Source organism: Podarcis pityusensis, assembly GCF_964106645.2.
Source record: "Podarcis pityusensis genome assembly, chromosome: 9".
Lineage (NCBI taxonomy): Eukaryota > Metazoa > Chordata > Lepidosauria > Squamata > Lacertidae > Podarcis > Podarcis pityusensis.
This window is the reverse complement of record NC_138034.1, coordinates 25890726-25913636: the sequence shown is the minus strand read 5'-3', so window position 1 is coordinate 25913636 and position 22911 is coordinate 25890726. Positions and strand designations below refer to the sequence as shown.

General features: G+C 41.7%; 1 protein-coding gene and 1 long non-coding RNA gene across 8 annotated transcripts in view; one reads left to right on the top strand and one right to left on the bottom strand.

The window, feature by feature from the left end:
* LOC308485166 overlaps window positions 1-4800 on the top strand; it is an 86558-nt gene extending 81758 nt beyond the window's left edge. Inside the window, exon 5 of the long non-coding RNA XR_013990437.1 lies at window positions 4135-4800. This is a non-coding gene — a long non-coding RNA (uncharacterized lncRNA). The remainder of the gene's footprint in view (window positions 1-4134) is intronic.
* Window positions 1-22911, bottom strand: part of LOC308485154 (uncharacterized protein) — an 81025-nt gene that overhangs the window by 55506 nt on the left and 2608 nt on the right. For 3 of the 7 annotated variants that reach the window (XM_081020602.1, XM_081020600.1, XM_081020601.1), the window contains exons 1-3: window positions 18770-19479; window positions 14518-14587; window positions 11658-11736 (exon numbers count right to left, since the gene is read on the bottom strand). In XM_081020602.1, coding sequence (XP_080876728.1) covers window positions 11658-11736; window positions 14518-14587; window positions 18770-18864 — 244 coding nt within the window. In that variant the 5' untranslated portion in view covers window positions 18865-19479. Of the gene's footprint in view, window positions 1-11564; window positions 11737-11760; window positions 12888-14517; window positions 14588-18769; window positions 19480-22090; window positions 22495-22911 lie in introns of those variants that run through there. The other 4 variants (XM_081020599.1, XR_013990412.1, XR_013990413.1 and 1 more) reach the window with 4 other exon arrangements.

The following is a 22911-nucleotide window of genomic DNA, read 5'->3' as shown; positions in this document are numbered from 1 at the left end:
TTCCAATTTTTTCTACCATGTTTTTAGAGTTAAAATAGGGGTTTTTTTTCCTAAAGGTTAAATTGTATTCATTTAATGGGGTTTTTGTGGGGGCAGGTTGCATTTGCTATTGGAGAACATGTTGCTCAAAAAGCATCAGGCTTCTAGCTAGAGTCTTATAAGTCAAGTCAAGTCTTTTTATTATGGTCATTTACCAGTGTGTTCTGGGTGGACATTTATCTGTCAGAAACAAACAAACAAACAAACAAACCAACCAACCAACCAATAATAATAATTTATTGTCATTTATACCCCACCCATCTGGCTGAGTTTCCCCACCCACTCTGGGTGGCTCCCAATCAAGTGTTAAAAACAATACAGCATTAAATATTTAAAACTTCAGATGTCTTTTAAAGATAAGATAGCTGCTTATCCTTCTGGCCTAGGAGTGTTTTATTAATAATTATAACCCCATTATCTCTCTCTCTTTTTCTTTCTCATTATTTTTTTTAATTTTATATTATGCCATCAACATAAAAAGAAACAGTTGTCAACAACCAATGTTGTTGTGGTAACATAGGTCCTGGGTCTTATAAGAAAACTCCACCTTAAAACTAAGTTGAGAATTAGTCCTGAATTAGCAGACCTGTGTACCTTTCTTCTTTCTTCTTCCTCTCCTCTTAGGTGAAGGTTGGCCAAACCAAATAATTGCTGTTCTCTTTACAGATAAGAAAGTGAGGTTAACACCAGTTGAAGTGCCTGAGGTTAACACCAGTTGAAGTGCCTGGTTTGTCACAAGGAAGTGGCAGCCTTCACTTTGAGCAATTCCCTTGATTGATTACAATGATATGATCCGTTCAAAATTTTCATTAAGGGAGAGCTTAATCTTGCCCTGTGCAATGCTTTCTATTCCACACTTGATAGCGATACCTTTTGTACTGTGGTGATCTAGTCCATTATATTTGAATTGCCTTAATCTGTGGAAATCCAGGTTTAAAAAGCTGACAGGGTGAGAAGAGATGGAATGTGAAAAGCCCAGAAGCCTTGTAAAATACAGTGGTACCTTGGGTTACAAACACTTTGGGTTACAGACTCCGTTAACCTGGAAGTAGTATTTCGGGTTAAGAACTTTACCTCAGGATGAGAACAGAAATCGCATGCTGGTGGCAGCGGGAAGCCCCATTAGCTAAAGTGGTACCTCAGGTTAAGAACGGACCTCCAGAATGAATTAAGTTCATAACCAGAGGTACCACTGTACTCTGACTGAGAATTATAATGGACTAACATTTTTAAAAAAGAAGAAGCTTTTCTCTTGGGAATTATACCCAAACAGTATAGAAATTTATTTATGTATGCAACTACAGCTGCACGAATGTTATTTGCCCAAAAATGGAAAGAAAAGGAATTCCCGACAAGAGATGAACAGATACATAAACTTATGGATTATGCAGAAATGGCAAAAGTTACCGGAAGAATAAGAAATCAAGATAATTTTTTTAAAAAATAAATAAATATGGAAATGGTTTATTGAATATTTACAAACCAATTTTAAACAGATAAAGACATTGGCAGGATTACTGTAATAACCTGCAGTTTCAAAAGAATATATAATCAAAATAGATGAAGAAACGAATAAGTTAAGTTAATTTAGAATAAACAGGAAACGATAAAATTTAAGGAACCACAGAAAGGGGAGGAAGGAATTCGAGGTTTGCAATGTTAGAACTATTGTTAAACTATTGAAATGTATATAAATGAAAACTATAAATAAAATTATAAAAAAGAGAATGATCATAGGCATCAATTATTATTTTTTAAACCATTAGATCATTGTTATGTATATACTTATGAGGTAATATTGAGCGATCGTGACTACCTTGTGGGAGCAAATTTTGTAGTTTGCTATACACTGTGTGGGGAAATCCTTTATTGTCTGCCCTAAATCTGGATATCACTGAGTCACTGGATATCACTGAGTTTTGCTTTGTGTGTGAGAGAGATAAACTTTTCTGTCTGCTTTCACCACATAATTTTATATACCATTATAACATCCCTTCTTGCTCACCTTTTCTGTAAACTAAAAATCTCCAGATGTTGCCATTTTCCTCACAAGAGAATTGCTTTGATAATTTAGGTTGCCCTTTTCTCAACATTTCCCAGCTTTACAGTACCTTTTTTGTGGTAGAATGATGAGGGCCACATTCACACCGTACATTTAAAGCACACTGATGCCACTTTAAACAGTCATGGCTTCCCCCAAAGAATTATGGGAATAATATTTTGTTAAGGCTCCTGAAAGTAGTTTGGAGGCCCTTTCCCCCTCTCAGAACTACAATTTCCAGAGTTCCCTGTGAAAAGAGCCACTCTGAGAACAGCAGCTCTGTGAGGGGAAAAGGGGCCCTGAACAAACCACATTTACCAGAATTCTCTGGGGGATGTTTGAAGTGGTATTATGATGCTTTAAATGTGTACTGTGAATGTGGTCTACAGCTGTACACAATATTCCAAGTGTTGTCACACCTTAGATATTATTGATGTTATATATTATTGTTGATGTTGTTACCTCACATCCTGACATGGGTACTTTATTCACCGAGCTACTGTATCCTTACTGGATACAGCTGTGTTTACATAACTTTTTCTATGTCGAAAAAAATTCTGTGTTCAGTTTTTCTGCCTGTATTTCTCTTCTGTTTTTCTCCATCTCCTCTTCGTACATCCTCCCCACCATTCCCTATTGATTTTCCACTGTGACATACTTTCATCTTTTTTCCTTCTCAGTGTCCAACGCTGGTCTTTCATTCACACTCTGTCTTTTCTGTCATTGTGTCTCTGGTGGTTGTAAATTATTAGTTGCAGTTTTTCAATTTCAGTTGCCATACATAGTCCCAAAGGCCTAATCTTTCTTTGACATTTCGTATCATCATTTTTCTTTGTATGCATGTTTGGGCATATACAGTCCAGAAATATGTACAGCTAATTCACTTGGGTGGACTTATTCACAATTACTATTGTGCTGGCCCTCGCACTTGCGGGCTGTGTTCAGTTTCCACTTGCTGTACCCGTTTTCCCCATTGTGCCACACTGGAACTCACTGCTGTCTCTTTCTCTCTGCTTCCTTTTGCACCCAGCATGTACACACACAGTATACCCACTTTACTAATGCAAGGAGTGATTTCTCCAGCTTCAGAAGGTCCGCAACCTAATTTTAGTGCCAATTCTCAGTTCTGGAACAGGTGAAAGAATAATGAGAAAGCACCTTTGATGTGTATATGAGGATACTGCATTTCCTCATTGGCATTGCTGAATATCCCTCTTCCATACATCTGGGGCTGTAGGAAGAGCTTTCAATATCTCACTTCTAAAAATTAACTATTACCGCTAAACATTTTGAATATACACATGCTTTAAAATCAACAGCAATTGCATGTGTTAAATTCTCCACAAATTTGCCCACTTCTGAGCAAACACTCTTGACTGATCACAAGCCAGCAAATGGCTGCTATTGTTTTCTTTTGCATGCTTCTGGTAACTGGTCCTCAATATTAAATAGGCAAATCGTGTACTTTTTCCTTGTTGTCTTTGCCCACTTGGGCAATGAGTCACGAAGCTGTTACTCACTTGAATCTGCTCTGCATTTTATAATGTTGAAGGGAAACTGTTTCTCGCGTTTATCCTTTGACAGGCATTCTGATGACTGTAAAGCAAAACATTTCGCATGGTAGTACAAAGATGCTTTTATATATCTGTAAACCTTTGCACTGGGTTTCATGTATATACACATATTGACTCAAACTGCTTTGGGATGCTGCTGTGCATTCTGTCAGGGGGGGGGGGAAATGTGTAGTTCTACACTATCCATCAAACATCTGCTTTTTCTTCTTGCCTCCCATCTCCACAGTGCACATTCCTTTCTGTTTATCCCATAGGTCTTTGGAGTCTCAGTTCTCATCCTAACCACTATGCACATGTACAATAACTTAAGCATAGTTATGGGTGGGCAGACTTTAGATTTGTATAAATTAATAATAATAATAATAATAATAATAATAATAATAATAATTTATTTGTACGCCACCCACCTGGTTGGATTCCCCCAGCCATTCTGGGTGGCTTCCAGAATATACAAAACATTCAACACTTGTGTTTTACTAGAACCTCAAAATCTCCAACCAGAGCCAGGTACAAAAGACACACAGAGCTAAAGTTCTGCGTATAGGAAGTTCCTTCTGTCAGGGACCAGAATCCTCTTCAGGTGATGAAGCAGAAGACTTCAAAACAGAAGGACATGAAGGGCTCACTTCAGAAGTAAGGCTAGCCAAAGACATTTCAGCACCTGAGGTGAGCTACAAAATTGCGCCTTCACCAGGAAAGAAGGGGTGAGTGAAGATCAACATCAAGAACAATGGGGGAATCAAGCTACATCCATCAGCCAAACAGGGAAGCTGCTTTTGGTGATTCCTCCTTCACTCTGCAGCACTTCATGGACTCAGCTACATTGGTAAAGAAACAGCGTTTTGAACGTGCTATAAACATGCAACACCAGATGGCGCCAGAGAGCAGGGATTTTTAAAACATGATTTTCCATAGAGATTTTTTTCTCTAATTTCTCTAATTTCTGACTTATTTCTAGCATCCCCCCCCCCATGTTTAGGTCCACCACTTGTCTCCCAAATCTATGCTGGACGGTTCTCCAACCCCCAGGAGCAAATTTAATGGGAGTGTGTGAGGCTGCAGTGAAGAGGGGGGAAATCGCTGAAAATAGCTGAGCATTACCATTAGACACAACCCAAGGGAAACAGCAGAGTATGGGAGGAAAATGGAGGATTATGCAATGATTTCAGGTGCATATAATGCCGTTTCATAGGGGATTGTGACAAAAAGAAATAAAAACCCTCATAGAAAGAATGATGACTCTTTTTTTAACTCTAACCTTTCCTTGGTGAGTGATGTTGATGTGCTTGACTGCTTACTGCACAGCTGTTCATTTCAAAAGATTCCATGTGTTAACTGGATTGGTATGGATTTTATGTTATATTATTTTTGCTAGATCACAAAACTGTCTTGAAGACTTGGCTTAGGGCAGAATGAGAGAGTGGTGTGTTAAATTAAAATAAACATATTTTCAGGGATGTGGAAGTTTGGTTTGGTCCTCATATACCTTAGTGACTCTCCCCGTATCCTACTCTGAACTCTGTGTACTATAGCCAAGAGCAGCTTCTGAATATTAGCCTGAGTGTGGCAGACGGACTGGGCACTCAAAAGGCATTCCGGGTGCCTGCTTACCCCTGAAATTATGTAAGATATTTTTATTTGGCTGCATAGTCAGAGACTGGGGACAGATGTGTTTATTTTAGTCTATTTCTCATATATGCTGTTTTTAGAACTTGTTTCAGAATTTGACTTCAATGCCTTGGTGGTTTCAGCTGATTTATGGAATGAATTTGCTAAACCCTTTTACCTAATAATAGATTCTCTGCTGTTTCATGCAGCCCTCCATTAGTTGCCTATGCAATGTTCTAGTGTGGGGATACTGGTTAGACAGGCTATGTTGGGTTGGTGCAAATATGACTGGATCTCCTGGGTGAGATGAACTGCTTCTCCCCAGCTCCCAGCCAACCTTGCAAGTCCACAGGCTAAAAGCCCAAGGCAGCCTGTCTCCTTTATGTTCCAAACCACAAGGGCTTGAGTGAGACAGGTGCAGAGAAGGTGGGCCTTATATGGCCAAGTGCATAGAGGGAGCCTGTCACTGGCATGAAGATGGGACTCAAAGTGTAAGACTCCGTGGAACCACAGAGCAAAGTGTACAGCTGAGTGAAAGGAGATACCCCAGCTTCATCCTTAGAGAGCTGTCCCTGTCAGAGCCTCTAGCTCATTAACGACGTGTTAATCACCGTTCAGCAGCAGAGATTCAAAAAATGAATCATCGCTGCTTATCTTTTAAACCCGGGATATTAACGTCCAGCAACTTTCTGCTCATTCCTTGGGGTGAATTTTGACAACTCTATTTCTGCTGTTTTAGTGCAGATGTTGCAAATGCTTGAGTGTGGCAGGGCTGGGAATGAGGTGAGAAGGCAAGGGAAGTAGTAAGAAAGTGTGGGTGGCGCTAAACCAAAGCATTCCATGTTTGTACTGTCTAACAACCTAACAGATGGATTGCGGAGTATGCTTTTGTGGACCAGAGACTACTTTGACAGATGGGCCCCACGACCAGGAAAGCTTATGCTACAATATATTGCTTTAGGCTGCAATCCTATGCATACTTCCCTGGGAATGAATCCCATCAAAGTCAACAGGCCTGATACCTGGGTATACAGGACTGCATTGTTAGTTTTTCAACTGCCATGAGACTCTGTTTTTTTAGCTGCATAGCTAACCTGTTAGAACACTACTGGCAAATAAGACATAATTTAGTCACTGAAATCGATCTGATCCAGTTTCCACCCAGTGCTTTCCTTTACATTGTCAAGAGTAAAAAAAGAAGATATTGGGAAGTAGGGAGGACGGGAAGTTTCTCTATCAATTATCATTTGTGGGTAGCATTCTGTGTCTGCAGTAATTTCCACTGACAAAGTACAGAAACAGCATGGGGGCTGCAGTTCATGGCAGGGATGGTGCACCGTAGCCATTCATTTTAGTGAAGCTTGCACAGGAGAAGTCCCTGGTGGATTGTGCCCTTTGTGTTTTTACAGGTTTATCATGTGTTGCATAATACAAGTGCTCTAGTGATCCTGGCTAAAAAGAAAGAGTGTCCTGAAATAGACCTGTATCACTTTCAGACTGACCTTTTCATGCCACAGTTAAGAGCTCTCTCACTAAGCTACCTCTCTGATCAAATCTCACTGGGCAACAGTTTTGCTGGTCTAATCTTTCTATGGTTGTTTAATATACAGTGTGTTACACACACAGAGAGAGAGAGAGAGAGGGAGGGAGAGGGAGGGAGAGAGGGAGTGTAACAGACTGGCAATCTTAGATACCTTGATTTGGGACTAGGCCATCTTGTTTTTACTGAGACTCTTTAGAATTGTAGTTGTACGAAAAAGTTTATAAACTCTATTGCTATTGCAGCAGACATTTCTGTGAGAATTGCTATGCCCCAAAAGTTAATCAACCACAATCCTTTCCAGTAATTTATGTCCTGACAATATAGTGGTAACTGTTTTGATTGTACTCATTAGGCTCTGCCCCCCTAAACTTATGCATGCACACTGGACTTTATAAAAAGACCTCCTCACTATTGCTACTATGTACAACTATACAGGTGGGGGGACTGTTTGTGTGTTTGAGAATGCTGCTTTTCAGAGTTCTTGAAAGGATGGAGAACTCTCCATGTGTACAGTTGGACACACAGGGATCATACATGTGCATGAATCAGGGATGGACCATATCTCCAGTACAGCGTACTATATGATAATATACTGGATAACATACAGAGGAGGGTGCCATCCTTTTCGGGCCAGTGGTATATTTCAGATTTTGAGAGTGTGTTGTGGGTGCACAAATTTCCTTATGCTTACCATGGGAAATTGGTTAAGTCCTGCTGGGCGTAACTACGGATATCACACAACTGATTTTACACATATACACACACGTTCTGGACCCAGCAGTCAGACTCCTCTGCTAGAGTTAATAAGTCAGGAGGGGCAGGTGTCAAGAGGGCATGTGGATAGATCTGTTGCCACCAGCACCTTGTTAATGTCAGCTGAATGTATAAGCTGGAACTGATCCCATAATGCATCATTGATTCTGGCACTAGCTACTTCAGTCCGAGCTGCAGCCACTGCAGAATCAAGATCAGTCCGAAGCTGAGTGCCTTTATCTTCAAAGCCAGTTGATCACAATGGGCCCTCAAATGCTCCAGAGGGCCCTCCCCCACAGTGGGAGCAGGGCCAGTTCAAGACATTTTGGCGCCTGAGGCAAATCACAAAATGGCGCCCCACCCTCCCCGCCAGGGAAGGGGTGAGTGAAGATCTACATCAGGAACTAGGGGGGAGTAAATATATTTATTGGATTTTGCTGCCTCTGTAGATCCTGCTGTCTGACGTGGTCACCTTACTTTGCCTCAGGGTTAGGCCTTCTGACAGTTCCCTCACTGCGAGAAGTGAGGTTAGACGGAACCAGGCAGAGGGCCTTCTCACTGGTGGCACTCGCCCTGTGGAACACCCTCCCATCAGATGTCAAGGAAATAAACAACTCTCTGACTTTTAGAAGACATCTGAAGGCAGCCCTGTTTAGGGACGTTTTTAATGTTTTATTTTCTTTTTAATCTGTTGGGAGCCACCTAGAGTAGCTGGGGAAACCCAACCAAATGGGTGGGGTATAAATAATAAATTATTATTATTATAAGGGACTCAGCTATATAGCTGCAAATAAAACATTTTAAGTGTGTTGTAAAGTGTAATATACAAATATGACACTATATGGCGAAAGTGAGCTATGGAAAATTCAATGTATTTTTCAAAACACTTTTTTTAAAAAAGCATTTTCACAGCGTTTTTTATATGTGTGTAGATTCCACCAAGATGTCAGGGCATCAGGATAACATCTAAACAGGATATTTTACAGCCTTGTTTGCCACTTGACAATATTTGACAGGTTTAATTTTGTTTACTTTTTTAAAAAAAGTATCATAGTAATACTTGTTTTGGGGTTTTGTTACTTTTCCATTTCCTTTCTAATGGGCCAACCTGCAATTGTTTTTGAAGGCTAAATGGCTACTTGAAGTCTGTGCACTTTTTGAATATGGATGTCTTGGCTGATCTATGTAAATCATATTCATGGCACTAATTTTAAGGAAACTGAGCTTAGAATAATTAGAATAATTGTACATAATACTAAAGCAATATTTATGCATCACAGAGAAAAAGAAAGCTTTTACCAAGCAGTACTGCATTATTCAGGAATTTCTTAAGATATCTTTTCCCCATTTTCTCTCTCACCTCCCTCCTCTGTGCTTCATACACAGATGCCAACATAATATAAATCAAGATGTCATTCCTTCAAAAGACCAAGAAGCAACATTTTGTTATTCCAAAATTAATCTCTTTCCCTGGGAACTCTCCTGAACATGGCAGTGTTTTTATTTCCATTTTCTTTTCGTGTAGCTGCCTGTCAGAATGTTAGTGTACATTTCCATTTGCAGTCTTAAGTTTTGGCATGCTTCTCTTTGCCTGTTGCCCATTTCCAAACCTTATTTGTACTGACTATTTTCTCTCATGCTCTTTTCTCATAAAGATGCATTTGTGATGTTCCCTAACAATGAAAAATAGTTGCACATGATGTAAGGCCTTGTGGTGGGACAGCATGTGTCTGTTGACCTTAGCCTAGCACCTTCTGTGCACAAGCAGATTTTGTATTATGGGAATGTTGAGCGCAATCACATGTTAAGTGAATTGCAGTCCTCTCGCTTGCACTTTGCCAGGGATGATGGGGAACCTGCAGCTTTAGAAATGTTGGTTTCTAACTCCCATCATCTCTTACTATTGGACGTGGGTGCTGGGCCTGATGGGAACTGGAGCCCAACAATGTCTGGCAGGGCACAGGTTCTCATGCATATTCTGTGAGACTGCCCAAACCTAATCACTGGTTTATAAAGGTAAAGATAAAGGGACCCCTGACCATTAGGTCCAGTCGTGACCGACTCTGGGGTTGCGGCGCTCATCTCGCTTTATTGGCCAAGGGAGCCGTCGTACAGCTTCCGGGTCATGTGGCCTCCATGACTAAGCCGCTTCTGGCGAACCAGAGCAGCGCACGGAAACGCCGTTTATCTTCCCACTGGAGCGGTACCTATTTATCTACTTGCACTTTGACATGCTTTCGAACTGCTAGGTTGGCAGGAGCTGGGACCGAGCAACGGGAGCTCACCCCGTTGTGGGGATTCGAACCGCCAACCTTCTGATCAGCAAGCCCTAGGCTCTGTGGTTTAACCCACAGCGCCACCCGCGTCCCAATCACTGGTTTATAGTAGCAAGTAATTTACCAAAGCAAAGAATAAAGGCAGGTTTGCATCTGCATCTGCATCACAAGGATTCTATTCACCAGGTTATTCAACACTGGATGACTCATAGCTGAATAGAAGAACAGTCTCCATGGAAAAGCACAGTGTCTGTTTTTTATTTGTCATTGGTCACTCTCTCAACCATGTCACTGCTTGCAGTTATCAAATCATTAACTTGCACATGGGAACCAGTTGTGTGTAGTGCGGGAAGCTGCAGTGGCTCTCCCACAATATACAGAGGGATATGACTTTTCCAAACTGTAATTGCCGAAGACTGAGCCTCTTTAGCCCTGCCTCCATTTCCTTTGCCCTTTTCTGTTTTCCCTCTGCAGAATTTTTTAGCGTAAGCTCCTTGGGGCAAAGACTTGCCCTCTTGTACACTGTAAAGCAGGGTTTGGCAACACACAGGGGAGAAAAAACTTGATAAACAGAGAGAAGGCTTTTTGGTTTTCCCCCCATCGCCAGCCCATTAGCACTTCTTCCCTTGTGCTTCACAGGGGCAGGCAGCAGCCTTTTCCAACCCAAGGGTTGCATTTCTTCACAGAGAACCTTCCAGGGCCCAATTCCAGGGTGAACAGGGTCAAAGTCAAGAGTGGTCAGCACAATGGATGTCCCTACATCCCAGCTACCCAAAAGCCTGAGACATTTTCACTCACCCCCGCCCCCATCATTTCATTTTCCATCAAAGAAAGCAAAAGAAAGCATTCCAGTTGGAGATAGTGCCTGAGGAGGGCACAGAGCAGGGCTGCTGAGAGGTGTGGCCTTGGAAGTGGGCACAACAAAGGAGAGTCCTAAGAGTGGAATAGAGAGTCCCGGAAGGCTGCATTTGCCCCTGGGCTTGAGGTTCCCCACCCCTGCTTCATAAGAGGGCAAGTCTCTGTCCCAAGGAGCTTACATTTTAAATTCCGCAGAGGGATAGCAGAAAAGGAGGAAGGAAACGGAGGCAGGGCTAAACAGGGAAGCAATTCTTTCTGGTACACATGCTAAGTTATAAGCTCAGTTGCAGAAGGGCCTAGGAACAGGGATCTGCGCCAAAAGCCTTGGTGTCAAGGAACAATTTAAAGCTGCTGCAACACTGACAACATAGGTATTAAGATTGTGCAGGATGGTGTTGGTGTGAATGTGAGGCACACATCAGCCCACATTTTGTTCATAAATCAAGGAGATATTGCAGTGCAGCTGTTTGGCAGTCTTACTTTCTTACTTCCAGAGTCCTCTATGCAGGTGCATCTGTGGAGGCGGGCAGGGGCGGGGGAGGCCTGGAAAATGTTGTCTCTAAGTTACTGGAGCATAGTTGCTATGCCATGTAAAGGGCTATGCAAAACACCTCAAAGCCAGACACTTTGGGAACAGCGTCCAAATTCCATCCTTTTGACATGAATCTTAGCTCAATGGCTTAATTATGCAACCGTAGTTTTGTGTTCCAGCCTGTAACAAAAGGAAGGAATTTTGATTGCATGGCTCAAGGGCAGGTCACAAGCCTTCCACTGTGAGTCTGAGCCTTCAGTTACTGCAAAGCAAGTGTACGAGGCCATACCATACAGAGCTAATTTTGATGAAAAAAGATGACCAGGTGAGGGTTTTTTTTTCCAGTTTTAGGTATGTTATTCACAAGTGCTGGGTTTCATTTAACCAATAGATTTTGTAACTTTTAAACTCTGTCCTTCAGACTTTTACTTACAGTTTAATGGCCGCTCAGTGATTCTAAGCACCTTTATTTGGAAATTCTGTGGAATTTGACGTGACTTACTGTGACACATCTGAAGAAAGAAAGAAAGAGAAAGAAAGTCATTTAGTTTTCGATTTACTAGCCTGCTGCTACCTCCTGAAGTATTTCCCTATGTTAGCACGTACCCTCAAGTATGCTGGAGTAACCTGGTTGTTGCTGCGGCTCCCAGGAGTGCAGCCAGACCAACTTGTAAAATTTGTTTACTTTGAAAGCAGCTGCATGGGGCCTGAAGACTGCCTCAGTGGGAGAGCTGTGAAGCTGGTTGATATTGGCAGAGTTGCCCTTTGAGGTACTTGGGCCCCAAGCCATTTACAGCTTTGTAGGCTAGTATTAACACCTCAAATTGTACTTGGTAGCTCACCGGCAGCCAGTGCAAAACTTCCAAGACTGGTGATGGCATGATCCCATCTCACCATTCCAGCAGCTGCATTCTGTGCTAGCTGCAACCTCTTGAGTTCTGTCTGTTCTCCAGCCAACAGGAATGTTGTGTTTTGAGTCTCTTGTTTTCTCCCTAATTTAACTGTATTCAAACTGCTTTTCTTTTGTCTAAATAATATTCCTGTTCATGCGCTAATACTTATATAATGTCTAAAGCAGGCATAGGAATCCTTAGGACCAGAGGCCAGATATGACCCTCTGTCAATGACCAGGAGTTGGATCCTTCATGGCTGGGTGGTATAGAAGAGGACTCTGAACCTTAAAGGGAAGAACATGCGGGACCATCCATGTCCCAAGGAGGTGGCACTGTGATCCACTGACTGTGGACTACACTGTACAAGACCCTTGGAGACCTAAGCTACCCCTGCTCCATCGCAAGAGGTTACTAGAGAAGGTTGGGCCCTTTTAAGCCAAACAGCATCTTGCAGTACAGGTGGTACTAATAATCAGGCTGTAACTGACTCTATCACTATGTAAGTGTTCGGTTTCAGCTTGTTCTTTGCTGGAGCAAATTTAGAGCTCTGTGTTTCGCAGCAGCAACACTGCCTTGCCCTGCCCTACATCCTGGCTGAATTTTGCCTTACATTGCAGAGGACGACATCTTCTAGGCTTCTCTTTCTGGCCCTTGGAAGTCTTCCCAGGCCACACTCCTTGACCACCGCCATCACTGGCCACACTCTGTAACTCAAATATATCTGCCTGGCTGATAAGTGTCCTTGGGCTCTGATGATGACTCATGTAGGTCTGGATGGGGAATAGAGGGGTGTGTGTAGAAACTGGCCTACTGTATACAGAGGTAAAATTTACATAAGTTGCTCCACCCATTTTTGCCTCTGGCCCCACCCACTACTTGTGTGTGATCGTCATAAGGTTGTCCAGAAGGGAGTGTGACCCTCAGGCTGAAAATGCTTCCTCAAACCTGATCTAAAGCATTTCCATCAGCGTCAATATGTTTTGGTATCAATGTGCTACGTTTAACCTTCTGTCAGGAGTGAGTCAGCACTAAATCACACTATTCAAAGTTAGATTTAACTCTTTATTAGCAGGAACACGATCTGCACAGACTTGGTGGAGTGTTGGGCCTAATGAGCACAGCAGCTGATCCCATGGATCAGTTGCCGAGACTGGAACTGTCTAAGTTCCCTCCTCTTCAGGGTTGTTTCCAAGCAATCAGAGACTGTGCCTGTGTGAACCCAACCTCTCCTCTGCTCTGTTCATGCCTCTTCTGGTTCCGGGAGACCAGAGGGGGGGGACTTGTCACAACAGGAGGGAGAGACACTTGTGACTCCGCACCAGTCTGACTCATCTCTCTCTCTCTGCCTCCCTCATCCCACTCTCCTGCTTCAGCTTCTGCCTCTAATTCTGGACTTCTCTCTGACACAGACTTTCCCAGCTCACTAAGTCCTGTTATTTCTTGAGCTTCCAACACCTCCTCCTCTTCCTCCCAGTCTTCTCCCTATGACCACTCATCATTTTAGCACCACCACCAACCCAGGCTCTGAGCCTTCTTCCCTTGGGGGCTTCCCAGTTGGTTCCTCCCACCATTCATCTGCATCCAACCAGTCCCTGACACCTAGAAGTTTTTGATAAGCACATAGGAGCTTGCTCACTGATACATATTTCATTATGACATCACACAGCATGATATCATGCCAGCATTTCAACAGTATAATGGTGTAGTTTAGAATGATTTAAAGTCTAATATTCTAAGACTGAACATGTTTCTAAGAGCACTTCAAAGTGTTTTCAAATCTACAGACAGTTTTCACAGTATCCAGTGTTCAGCTGTAGTTTGACTTGAGATGCCATGGATATATATTTTTTTCTGGAAATATTCCAGAACTCTCTTACAAATATCTAATCTCCAGCTGGGGTATGGTGACACACTGCCCAGGATCTGAGAGTTTAGCAGGGGGCATCTAGTCCAACCTCTGCCCAAAGGCAGGCTCACTCAATACAATAGCTGCCCAGCAGAGCAACCTATGCAACTGCAGTTCAGATTAAGGTTGTCACAAGCAGGAAACTGAACAGCTATTAAATAGCTTAAGGTGATTTAAGCAGGAGATCCAAGCCACATCTTGCAGAGAAAGGCAAGAAGACACCAACTCCACATCTCCCAATGTTACTAGACAATATGAATTTGCGGGGGGGAGGAGTTAGAGAAAGAATCCTTTCCTGGTCCTATATAGAATTATCATGGAAACCTATTTATTAAAATTCACAGTACTGTCATTCTCAGTCATTTCAGAAAATCTTGATGCTCAGACGTTCTTGATTGTCCCATCAACTACTATACTGGTGGTCTTTACTTGTGATATTGAAATTCTCATTTTCATGTGACCCGAATGATAAAGTACAGCACTGTGTAACTTACTGGAATGATGCAAATGAAGAAGACTTCACTTCCTTTATTATTATTTTTCCCTGGTGCATAATTCATCAATCTGTTGAGGTACACACATTTATGGGTGTCAGAAAATGAAGTGGAAAAAGCAGGGCTGGTTCAAAGAAGCATATTCTGTGCATTTTCTCCAACCTCAAAAGTGTTGACAACTTAGAAGAAGAAAACTGGGGATGTCAGGAAAACTGTTTAGCCACGCAACTGAAAACTGCACACCCAGCGCTAGCTCAGCAAATCCACTCCAGTGTTGGTCTTGCTGACCTTGACCATACCATGGGGGTTATTGATTCACACAGAGACATTTCACTTCAGTATTTCTCTAGCAAGCAAGAGATGGCAAGGCTAATGTGCAAAAGGAGGATTCCTTTTCTGTCAGAGGTGCCATTTCAGATTGCCAGGAGGGGCAAAGTGACCCATTCTCAGATAAACTCCAAGAGTGCAAGCCTATGTGCGTTTAAACTGAATTTAATTGGGTTTACTTCTGAGTAGCAGGCCTGGCCCATAATGCACTCATTTGGGAATTAGTCCCATTGGCTTTTAAGTGGGATTTACTTCAAAACAGGATTTGACTGTAGAGAATAATAAACAAATAAATAATAATAATAATAATAAACAAATAAATAACAATGCAGTGTGTTTTATAAGCATTTGCTATGGCTACTCTTTATACTTCCTAATACAGTTGTACCTTGGTTTTCGAACAGCTTAGTTCTTGGTTTGGCTCCCAAACGTTGCAAACCCGGAAGTGACTTCCGGTTTTTGGAAGCCGAATGTCTTATGGGGCTTCCGTAGCTTCTGATTGGTTGCAGGAGCTTCCTGCAGCCAATCAGAAGCCGTGCTTTGGTTTCCGAACTTTTTGGAAGTTGAATGGACTTTCAGAACGGATTCTGTTCAACTTCCAAGGTACGACTGCAACTCTTGCATTATTGTAAGCACAGGACAAATATTTGCTGCTTTTACAGGGGATAAATGCTTTTGTGTTCAACACCTAACTCAATTTAATAGATTATTGTTATAAGCCTTATAACAACTATCATTAAGTAGAAACATAAGTGATATGGGATGGAGGGGGCGTTGTCTGTCCCCTGCTTTCTGTGACTAATATTTGGGTTTGCTCATATGTTGTGAGGCGGGATAGCATTACTGGGGTTACCATGGACACATGTAGAAAAATGTGGTACCAATACTCAGTTTATAACCATGCTGGAGTGGATGTAGCAAGAAAAAACCTGCCGTTTTAAGTGCATGGTGCCATGCCCATTTACAAAGACACATTTGTTGTGGTTTTGTAGTAAACCAAAGTTCTTCACAGAATAGGAGCTGGGAAGATTCAGGTAGAAATTGTGTTTCTAACTCTAGTATGACAGTCTAGAAACAACGGCTGCAATGCTTCAACCCCTAACTTGGAAGTAAGCCACATAGAGCCCATTGAAGCTTACCTCTTGGACATGCATGTGATTGCACTGCAAGGCTGCAATCCTATCAAAATGTTCTTGGGGGAAGGTGTACTGAGCATAGTGGAATTTAGCTTTGAATAAACACCCACAGGCTTCTTATAACATTTTATTTTAGAGTGAGGGCTGAGATTAGTTTCCTCCTGTTTTAATATTCCGGGCATTGACCTTGGCCTGTTCTCTTGGCAATCAGTTTGTTACAGTTTTAGACAGGGGAAAATAGGGTTGTATTAGCAGTAATGGGGAAGGGTAGGGAGGAATGACAACCATAAGAGTGTCAGCAAAAATGGGATGCATTGTGTTGTAAATGGAGGCTTTCGAGGCTTGAAGCTCTCAAATGAATTTGCTCTGACAGCTATTCCATTTGACAGCATGCACAGTGCAACCACACATACAGAGGCAACATTTCACTTCACTGCTGTATTCATGGTCTACTTATGCATGCAGTTCTGATGGCATCTTAGATGAAATACAGTCTAGTGTTTTAAATGAATTTATAGACAAGGATTGGGTCCTTCTAGATGTCAAGACTGATACTTACTTATTCAGAAGTGTGGCTCTTTCCGTTGTTCTTAGTAATACACAAAATGATTCACCATTAGAAATTGTACTGTTTTGTGGTTTCGGTATGGTCTGTTGATAGCAGTTTATTGTGGGCTTTGTGCTGGTTTCAGCAATGTTTGAATTAACAGAAGTATTGTTGGTTTAGTTGGTTTTAATATACTGTTATATTTTGTATATATCTTTTTGCAAAACACTTTGGGAAGGTTTTTGGGTTTTTTTACTGCTAAATAAAACAAATTTATATAAATAGATAAATATAAAGCATTGAGACTTTATCAGAATTAGACAAAATGCTCTCTCTCCATGCTCCTGTTGAAAACATTTTAAGAGCTTGTGGGGTGTTATAATGGATTGGATGAAGTGAATATTTTTTTTTTAATATAGCGGACAGATGAAGAATTGGAAGTTCTTTACTTTCTGACTTATTTTTCTATCTTTCTCTTTAACGTCTTTTCTGTTCTTTATATTTCTTTCTTTTCCCCCTTCTTTACACTCCCCCACCTTCTGTGTTTTTATTGTATCTATCGAAAAGTCTTGGTTTAGTTAAAAAATGGGGAAATTTATCAAGTTTTTTTTTTTTTCTAGAACCCTTAATAAAATTTATTTATTAAAAGGGAACATTTTAAGAGCTTAGATAGCTGCCACTCATTTGTATAGTACACTTGAAGTAGTTAGTGGCTGTATAACAGCTGTTGCTTTTTGTGATGCTCTTCATGTGGATTGAATGTAGTAGTTCATGTTATACAGTTATGTAGATGTTCCTTGGATTTTTAAAATTATTGCATTTCCACCCCAACTTTCCTCCAGGGAGCTTAAGGTGGCATACACTGTTCTCCCCCCCCCCTCCATTTTGCCGTCACAGCAACCATGTAAGATAGATTAGGCTAAGAGGCAGTGACTGGCCCAAGGTTACCCAGTGAGCTTCATGGCTGAGCAGGGACTGAAATTCTGGTCTCCAAGGTCCTAGGCAAACACTCGTCTAAACCATTACAGCACACTGGCTCTCAAGGATACCTTGAGTAGGATCAAATTAAAGGAGTTAAGACTTTATTCTAAGGCCAATAACTTATTTTTACTCTGAGTTCTGGCACCTTCTAGCTTTGGACCTGGCCATCTTTGCCTCCCAGTCTCTTTGCCCAGCCACCATTTTGTTTTCAAATTAACAACATACAATACAGCGGGCTTTTTAGAGCTAAAGTGCTGCAGTATAGGTGTAGGGGTGTGTGTGTGTGTGTGTGTGTGTGTGTGTGTGTAAAAGACATGGAGAGACTGAACATTTGGTCCCTTGTTGAGAGACTGTTTTTAAGCTCCTAGCTGTCCGAAATATCCTATCTCGTTTCTGAAAAGGGCACTGTGCAAAGGCTTATGCAAACTGACCACATCAGATTCTGGGGCAGAAGGGGTATTTTATCAGTTTCTCCCAGCCATTGGGACCACATTTGCTGGGGATGATGGTGGTTGTAGTAGTCTGAAAGAAAGAAAGAAAGAAAGAAAGAAAGAAAGAAAGAAAGAAAGAAAGAAAGAAAGAAAGAAAGAAAGAAAGAAAGAAAGAAAGAAAGAAAGAAAGAAAGAAAGATTGCACCTGGTAGGGGAAGGTTTAGATAAAGAAATCGCTCTCAACAAACTTCATCTGTTGATTATATTTGTGCTGCTACAGTTCTTAAGTATTAGCCCTTCTTCTGGTGAAATTAATGCCAAACTTCCATTCAGTATGACTCTGAACATGAAATTTATTTGCCCTGAAGAATTTACTGCTTGTAAAATCGTACCTTAGAAGTTGAACGAAATCTGTTATGGAAGTCCATTCAACTTCCAAAACATTTGGAAACCAAAGCGCGGCTTCTGATCGGCTGCAGAAAGCTCCTGCAGCAAATTGGAAGTTGCAGAAGCTGTGCTGGACGTTCGGCTTCCGAAAATTGTTCGAAAACCAGAACGCTCACTTTCGGGTTTCAATCCTTCTGGAGCAAAGGTGTTCGAGATCCAAGGTACGCCTGTATTCACAAAATCCTCACAGGTGTGTGTGTGTGTGTGTGTGTGTGTGTGTGCACGCGCGGCTAGCATGCTTAAATTCTGTGCAAAGGTTGCCATCTAGTGGTTCAAGATTAGAACAGTGGGCTGCAAATTCCTTTGTACCAAGAGCTCAAGGGACAACAATGAGATGAGATGAGATGAAATGAAATGAAATTCAACGCAACAGAGGTGCTTACCTCTGCAGACCCAGAGTTAGTGGGTTCCAGACTGAATACAGATTGAGTTTGTTTTCCCTGTCAATACAGGCTTCTTTATTCCTGAGCTTCAACATTTGTTTGGAGCATAGATCATGCTCTCAAGGCTGCTTCTGTGCATGGGGCTTTTTATATCTGCTCCAGAGGATCTGCACAATTTACCCCAAAATAAACATGTTTCTATGCATTTTATCCTAAAATGGGCATTTTATATGCATTTTAATCTAAAACACACATTCTTGCACACATTTTTTGTTATTTTGAGACAAACACTGTATCACAATACTTGGAGAATTGTGAAATGTGTATGGGAAGTGCAAATCAGGTCACTTTGCTTAAAAATACAGGCAGAAATAAATCCTTGAGCATAGTAACGCACAAGTAGAGTTGTACTGTCAATGAGCTTTTAGGCCAATATAGTTGTTTACATTCTCCTTTCAAGACTGATTGAAGCAGGAGCCTCTTTAAGCATGTTGTGAAAGTGCCATTAATTCTCTTGTTATCATTTCTCTTTCTCCCTCTGTGAGGCAAAAGCTGGGCTGCATGGTCGGTGAGAAATTAGGTGCACATCTGAAGGCTCTGTGCTTATACTGAATTCCTAGAAATCTATTTGTGGTATGTTTTCTCGCTGACTGCACAGAAGCTCATTAGAGTAGATACAATGGTTGTCAGTTTGATTCTATGCAATACCATCAACAACAGTACATCTTTGTTTTTTCCTAAGTTTTTCTTTGGGGTGTGTGTGGTAGCTATGCTGGTAGTCTGGCCTCCATTTTGCATTTACCACAATGCCCCTGACCTACTATTGTTAGCATCCATCTGTCCCAAGATATAATGAAAAAGTGTATCTTCAGGGGTGAAGTCAAACTGTTGTAGAGTTACAGCGTCTGCTGTGGCTGTAGAGACTGATACGGGTGAGACATCTTTTGTTACAGCCGAGGCAGAGGAAGGTGTCCAGTTGTGTGTTTCTTCTTTCTACACATTCCTCCTCTGGTCGCTGCTGTGGATACACAACTCAACTGTCTGTCTGCAGGGGTTTCCCATACAGAGAGGTTAATGTTGCCCTACTATCATTCCAGGGTATGGGGGGAGGAACAGGTAGGAGGGAGGAAATAGTTTCTTCCACAAAAAAGGTGGCAGATATTTAGAGAATATCATTGTGCAGAACTGCCTTTTTTGAGGGGCAGGGACAAAACAAAACTGCTCAGGAAAAGCTCTCCTGAGAAATTTCAGTTAAGCTCTTAAGCAGACATAAACAAGTTTGTACTTGCACAGTAATTGATTGCCGTTATTTCCACCCATGTAAACATTATGTTGACACATAGCACTGTTAGCAAACCACTAGATGGAGGTATTGCACAGGATTTCAGACATCATCCACAAGCAACTACATATGTATATTTACCTACATCCTATCTACCCCATTTTCTGGTACTCATTCCTGCAAATCTCTTTTCTGTTCTCTCTCGCTCTCTCCCCCCATTTTCAGCAGATTTGGGAAACACCTTTTAATATTTGTTTTCTTTTGTACACTTTTCTTACCACAATCAAGAGAATGACACTAACACCACATTAGAATCAGACATATTGGCAAACAGGGCTTTTTTTTCTCTAGAAGAAAAGGTATCAGAACTCACAGCCAACAGACTTTTGTACGAGTAATACAGGGGATTTCTAATTTATGCAGGAGTTACTGGTAAAGCCCATTGCTTTTTTGTACAACTTAAGGAGACAGAAATAGTGGCTAATCCATTTACGCAATAGCACATCTTTCCTCCTCTGCGAAGATGGTTGTGAGAAAAGGTGGGCACTTGCTTGCTTAGAAAACCTATCCCCCCCTCAAGTAGGGAATGGGAATGAGGAGAAAGAATTCTGGAGATTTCTCTGGAATTTGAAAGTTATCCTGTACAACTTTCTTTGCACGTACGTTTGGAGCGTTGCATTTGTGTTTGGAGTATTCATCACAGTACTCAACTAAGTTCTTCTCAGAGAAAACCTGTTGAAATTAATGAACCTAAATCAATCATGTCTATTTACTTCAATGGGTCTGCTATGAGTAGGATTGCATACCACACACTTATGCCAGAATACATGTGTGGGGTGAGGAAAAACTGGTGAGGTGGAAGAGAAGAGGTAATTCTGGAGGCTTCTGTTGAAATGAGTGGGGTGTGTGCGTTGTTCAATGTTTCCATTGTTCTCCTGTACTCTTTTCACAATATCCCATTTCCTTCGAAAGAGATGTTTTTTAGCAATATCATCACATTGGCACCACCATAGTAGTGAAGTTAGAACTGCATCCTAAGAGTGTGTGTGTGTGTGTGTGTGTGTTCCTAAGTTTTCCATTTACTTTGGAGGAGATGTTTTTAACCAATGTTATCACTGGCATCATTATAGCAGTACTGGGGTTAGGACTGCAGCCTGTGTGTGCTGTTGGATGCTTTTGTTATCTCATTCATTATCGTTATTATTCTCATCACAACACTATAGATGGCCTATTGAAATTAATAGTTCTAACTCAGTCATGGCTATTAAAAGCGGGTCTACTCTGAGCAAAATTCATTTGAATACCAAAGTGTGTGCAAACTTGGGGGGGGGGCAATCTCATAGCTTACCATCATAGCACATAGTGTCACGGTCTGGTTCACAGGTGATCAAAGTCCCAGCTGGGGACATCAGGAGCGGGGACAAGATGGTGGGGTGGGAGCAGGAATGGGAGTCCAGAAGCCAGGAGTCAGGAAGCCAACGGTCAGGAAGCAAGGAGTCATGAAGTCAGGGGTCCGAGGATCAAGAAGCAAGGAGTTACGAAGTCATGGGTCCAAGGATCAAGAAGCAAGGAGTTACGAAGTCAGGGGTCCGAGGATCAAGAAGTAAGGAATCAAGGAGCCAAACACAGCAAGGAAGGGAACGTGTTGCTGTGGCAAAGAGCTGAAGGGAAATGCTGACCTTATATCCCTTCCTGGCTCTTGCCACCAGGTGCTGTGAGTTACCAATTGGCCTCACCTGTGCGGCCGTGCCTTGCCTGTTCAGAACAAACTTAGAAAGGCCCCAGTCCTGCAAAGTCCTACTGGTCACAGGGCCTGGCTCCTGCACACACTCCTGACACATAGTTTAGCAAGGTACTAAGTATTTGTAACAATGCAGTTCTTTAATTTAAGTATCTTTGCAAGATAGGGAGAAAACAAGTACACCTTGGCCATGCTCAGTGGCCCCACTGGCAATGCCCTCATGACCTCAACCGGGTCTAGTGGGCACTGCTGATACCACATCCCTTCAAATAATATCATTGCGACCTCAAGAAACATGGCCATGGAGGACCCTTCAGCAGTTGAAGACAACTTCTCAACATGAAAGGAAATACTAGAGGGTTGTATAATTTGAGAGCCTTCCTCAAAGATATCTCATAGAATCATAGAGTTGGAAGGGACCCTGAGGATCATCTCGTCCAACCCCTTGCAATGCAGGGATATGCAGCCTTGAAATCTCAATTAGATGACAAGTGCCATATATGCCGAATAATTGCCCCTGCTTTCCCCCACCATGAGGTCACTTGCTGGGATAGCCACATTTCCCCCAAGCATGAGATGAATACACTCAGAAAAATGACAGTTAAATGTTGGAACCGATTATGTAGCACTTCATGTGGATCCCAGTACATGAATACAAACCATTGGTGTACATGCAGCCTCAAATGGGAAGTGATCCTGATACTGTTGTTTAATGCTTTAAAAAAAAGCCCACCGCAAACTGGTAAACCAGACAAAAGTGGGAAGCTCTTTATGAGTGTGTAGGACAACATTCAGACAGTATCATGCATACAAAAAGATACTTCCTTACACATGAAATGCCACTTCTTTCATTTTCTGCCTCGAGTGGCAAGGCAAGGAAACGAAAGAACTTATTCCACTTATTATTATTATTATTAATAGCTTAAAATAACTACAGCCTTTACCTTCTATTTTATATTAAACATTCATATTTTGGAATGAATTATTATTAGTAATAATAGTAATAGTAATAGGTCTCAGAGTGGTTCACAAGATAAAATCACAATATAAAAACACAAAAAAGTACATAATACATACATTATATACTCACCCCTGTTACAATTTTGGTCCCAGTCAAAC